General features: G+C 48.5%; 1 protein-coding gene across 1 annotated transcript in view; it reads left to right on the forward strand.

Annotated features, from left to right (window-relative positions):
- The window catches only part of LMF2 (lipase maturation factor 2), a gene marked incomplete at its 3' end in the record, with an annotated part of 47,349 nt that overhangs the window by 11,446 nt on the left and 30,687 nt on the right, over positions 1-5,216 (forward strand). Inside the window, exon 3 of the mRNA XM_015407859.1 lies at positions 3,452-3,477. Within this exon, the coding sequence (XP_015263345.1) occupies positions 3,452-3,477 (26 nt within the window). The remainder of the gene's footprint in view (positions 1-3,451; positions 3,478-5,216) is intronic.

Below are 5,216 nucleotides of genomic sequence, written 5' to 3' on the forward strand. Positions count from 1 at the left end.
CCCATGCATAATCTTATAAACCTCGATCATGTCACCCCTCAGCCGTCGTTTCTCCAAGCTAAAGAGCCCCCCAAGTGCTTTAACCTTTCCTCATAGGGAAAGTGTCCCAACCCTTTCATCATTCTAGTTGCCCTTTTCTGCCCTTTTCTCAATGCTATAATATTCTTTTTGAGGTGTGGTGACCAGAACTGTCCACGGTACTCCAAATGAGGTCGCAGAAGCAGGCATTTGTCTGCCGGGTACTCATGAAACTGCAGATGTTCCTACACAGTGATGATTCTCCGTGGAGCTTTCATTTGAAGCACCAGTGGAGCATTTGCATAGCAGTTTTCTTTCCCCTTCCTTTGCCTCGGCCCTCATGAGCACCTCATGAATGCAAATGAAATGGTGGTGGTGACCGGTAGGGGTATGAGCTTGTGTGAGTCACGGCGTGAGCTCTTACTCTTACTTAAACCCATTCCAGATGTTCTAGTTGTGACAGAAATCTGCTAAAAGGGGCTATATAATCTATAATATTTGGATTTTTAAAAAGAAAGCTTTGGTGATTGCAAAGTTGCACCAGTTGAGAAGAAGGAAGTCGAAGGCGCTCTGATTCTTGGTGGAGTGGAAGAGGTGGGAGTAGGTCCCAGAAAGGGAAACACGGGAGCAGAAGAGGAAGAAGAGATTCGAAAAGGCGGGCGTGTTTTGAGGGACTCCGGCCCGCTTTCAAGGGACCCAAATAATCAGTCTTCTGGATAGCATCAGTGTTTTTTTATTTTATTTATAGTCAAATTTATACCCCGCCCTCCCCGCAAATCAGGCTCAGGGCGGCTTCCAACAACAATACAACAGCACAGAATTAGAAGCATAAATAGTACAGAATTAAAACACAACAATTAAAATACTTCATTACAAATGTTACAAGTACTGGCAAAATTAGATGTTTTCACATGGAAGTGCTTCAATGTTATTCCACATAAGTGTTTTGGATGTTATTTTGCTCGTTATTGAGGCAGCTGCTGATGGTCAACATTACGGGCCGTGAACTAAGGCGGCGGCCCCTAGTGTTCCCTCTAAGCTGAGGTAGTGTGAGCTAGCTCACAGTTTTTTAGCCTCCAGCTCACACATTTTTGTCTCAGCTCAGGAAAGATGACTCCAGAGCAAGCTAATGTATGCAGCAGCCAAATCGCTTGCTTGCAACTCTAATGCCAGCAGCTCACAAAGTAGGATTTTTGCTCACAAGACTCCACAGCTTAGCAGGAGCATTGGATCGCATCCTCTCCTTGTAATCTTAGCTGTAAACTTTGCATTGCCCTGGAGTGTTTCCTTATGCTCTGCATGGAAAAGGGAGTTTCCCTTGCCTTCCATGTGCCTGGGAATGCTGCATCCCCTGCCCAGCTGGGGGCCGCTTTGGGACACCGCTCCCTGGCTCTGTTCCCGGCTCCTTCTTGCCTTTTAAGGCCGCGGCGAAGCCAAGAAGGAACTTGGCCTCGGCTGCTGGAGAAATCTCTGGCCAAGATCTTGGGCGGGGGACGACGACCCCTCAGCTCTTTCTGATGAACTGCTGCTGGGTGTTGGCTGCGTATCTTGGTATCCCCTGGACGACAGCTCCCGGTGCTGTGGCACGGCATGGAATTTCCCCCCCCCTCTGAGCACATTCCATGACTCAGTTGTTGAGAAGACTGTTCGGAAGGGAGATGTAGTTTTGGCCTGGCCGGGGGCACCCCTTCGGTCTGTGTTGGAGGACCGCATGCCTGTTGGTGTTGCGATTGAAGGAATAAGAACATAAGAGACGCCAATGTTGGATCAGGCCAAAGGCCCATCCAGTCCAACACTCTGTGTCACACAGGGGCCAGAAATACCAGGTGCCCTCAGGAGGTCCAGCAGTGGGGCCGGGACACTAGGAGTCCTCCCACTGTTGCCCCCCCCCAAGCACCAAAACAGAGCATCACTTGCCCCAGAGCCCCTATCTATACCTTGTGGCTAATAGCCACTGATGGACCTCTGCTCCATATGCTTATCTAATTCCCTCTTGAAGCCGTCCATACTTGTAGCTGCCACCACCTCCTGTGGTAGTAAATTCCATGTGTTAATCACTCTTTGGGTGAAGAAGTACTTCCTTTTATCCGTTCTAACCCGACCGCTCTGCAGTTTCATGGAGTGCCCACGAGTTCTTGTATTGTGAGAAAGGGAGAAAAGTACCTCTTTCTCTACCTGCTCTTTCCCATGCATAATCTTATAAACCTCAATCATGTCACCCCTCAGTCGTCGTTTCTCAAAGCTAAAGAGCCCTAAGCGCTTTAACCTTTCCTCATAGGGAAAGTGTTCCAACACTTTTATCATTCGAGTTGCCCTTTTCTGCACTTTTCCCAAAGCTATAATATCATTTTTAAGGTGTGGTGACCAGAACTACTCACAGTATTCCAGTATTCCGCCAGGTTGGGGCCAGGACGGAAAAGGCCCCGGCCCTGGTCGAGAACAGCCGGATGTCTTTACGGCTGGGGATCACACAGCTGCCTGCATGAATTTATTTTAACGTCGATTCATTATATCCTAGATAGCAACAAAACATAATCAGAGAACGGACACCATAAAGCCATGAAAGATTACAAAGTCATCCCATAGAATCATAGAGTTTGGAGGGACCTCCACGGTCATCTAGTCCAACCCCCTGCACAAGGCAGGAAATCCACAATCCGGTCAGTTACAGAACCCCACAAAGCAGAGATCCCCCCAGACAGGGTGCCCATGGGTGCATGGCACCCCCATCACCTTTCCTGGTGCCTATCAAGCGCATCTAAAAAGCAGGTGGGGACAGGTTGGACTTTTACCCAGCAGTGTCCCTGATTGGCCATCGAAGATTTGATAGGCTATGCAGATTTTTAAGAGTGTCGCTTTGGCGGCGGCCGCCACTACAGCACGAGGACCCCCATGGATTGACTGAAGGCAAGATGCAGCAGCTGTTGTGTGACTGGCTCCGCCTCGTGCGGCAGCCATTTTGTTGCTCCGCCCACCTCACTGTCTCAGAATTCCGTAGGTGCCTGCAGGCTCCAAGAGGTTGGGGTCCCTTGCCGTAGAGCATCCGGTTGAGTCAAGCCCCTTCCCTTTTGCAAATAAGTAAGCCTCAAACGGACATTGATCTCTTTGATTTTTGCAATCCAGCCCTGCATATTTGGGGCTAAATTCTGGTTCCCAAGTCCAGCAGAAACAATCCTTGCTACTTTGCCTGGAAGAGGCGAAAGCGCCTCGATCCTCCTTGGAAATCCTGCAGCGTTGTTCAAGAAGAGTAGTCCTGTAGAGGGATCTCAGGCTCACATCACCAGTTTCCACAAATCTTAGTCCAAAACTCAATAGCGAAAGAGGCGTTCTCGTATCTTCTGATATATAATCCAGACTACCCACATGTGTGTGTTGGGGGGGGGGGGGGGCTTTTGCCGCCAGGGGATAAATGGGCCAGGTGGGTTTTGTGGACTGGAAATTTATTTATTTATTTTATATATTTATTTGACTTATATATCGTCCTCCCTGGATGGGCTCAGGGCGGTGTGCAACAATTAAAATAGTACAATTAAAACAGCGTTAAAATAACCATTTGTACAGCGCAGTATCCTAAAGTACCATGTAAAAGTGGAGAGATCAGATGTTAAATCCGGTGTCTAATCAGATCCAGGCCACTGGTGGGTGATTGGCCAGAAGCTGGGGAGGAAGGGACGTCCGCTGCCTCAACCAAATGCCTTGTGGAAGAGCTCCATCTTGCAGGCCCTGCGGAATCAAATGCCTGGTGGAAGAGCTCCCATCTTGCAGGCTCTGCGGAACCAAATGCCTGGTGGAAGAGTTTCATCTTGCAGGCCCTGCGGAACCAAATGCCTGGTGGAAGAGCTCCATCTTGCAGGCCCTGCAGAACCAAATGCCTGGTGGAAGAGCTCCATCTTGCAGGCCCTGCAGAACCAAATGCCTGGTGGAAGAGCTCCATCTTGCAGGCCCTGCGGAACCAAATGCCTGGTGGAAGAGCTCCATCTTGCAGGCCCTGCGGAACCAAATGCCTGGTGGAAGAGCTCCATCTTGCAGGCCCTGCGGAACTGCAATAAGTCCCGCAGGGCCCTGATCTCATAGAGGAGCTCATTCTACCAGGTGGGGGCCAGGGCCGAAAAGGTCCTGGCCAAGGCTAATTGGATGTCCCTGGGGCCGGGGACCACGAAGAGATGTTGATTTGTGAGCCTCAGTGCCCTCTGGTGCTCATATTGGGACAATTGAGAGCCTTTGGGTTCTGTCCTGCTCCCCCTTTTGGGATTTCAGTTGCTGGTTGGTAGATGCTCAGCTCCCCCACAAAAAGGGGATGTCTTTTGTCTTTGGGCAACTCGGGTTTCGCTTCCTACTCCTCCTCGTTGTCATCTCTTTTCAAGGGTATATTAATTTCATGTTTTTAGTTTCTAAATTGACAAGCCAGGCGTGTGTGGTTTTCCAGTCGAGCCTGTGGCATTTTTACAGTGGAAACAAAGAGGGAAGCAAAAGCTTCAGCCCAGGAACACCAGATAACTAAAAGAGGTGGGGGTAAAACCCTATTAACAGGGTAATTTCTAATCGCGTACAAGATGTTAAATGAGCAAAGCTTTATTGCAGTGCAAAAAACAATTGAAAATCCATTAAAACCAAACACGTTTCTGCCACGCGCCCTTCTTCGGTGGTACAAATTATTAAAATACACACCATAAAGCAAAATTATTCAAAATACAACTTCTCTGACCTACTTCTTGTGTGTGAGAGTAATATAGATTAACCGTTTTGGAAGTTATACGTTTACATTTTATAAAGCCGTATGATCTTTTTTCTTCTCCCCTATTTCTTTTTTCAGGTTTTAAGGCTTGGATCAGAGGTGCTGCATTTTGTATTTTGAATAATTTCACTCCGTGGTGTGTGTTTTAATCATTTGTACCACTGAGGAGGGCCCTGCGGCCAAGACGTGTTTGGTTTTAATCAGGGGTCATTTCGTAGAAAAAGAGGTGCAGGTGCTTATTAGAATAACGCATTAGAATAACTCATTTGTATATGCCACTCCCCCTGACATCACCGGAAGTGTGTCAGAGGGCAACGCCCACCGCTCAGGCTCCACTGGACTGTTTTGGATTGCTAGCTATTGGAGGGGGGGACATGCAGATCTTTCCTCGCAGAGGAGGGAGAGCTTGTACCTGAATAAAACGTGGTCTCAAAGGTGCCACTGGACTGTTTTGGACCGGGGG

This window comes from Gekko japonicus, unplaced genomic scaffold (assembly GCF_001447785.1).
Source record: "Gekko japonicus isolate JY-2015 unplaced genomic scaffold, Gekko_japonicus_V1.1 scaffold3528, whole genome shotgun sequence".
NCBI lineage: Eukaryota > Metazoa > Chordata > Lepidosauria > Squamata > Gekkonidae > Gekko > Gekko japonicus.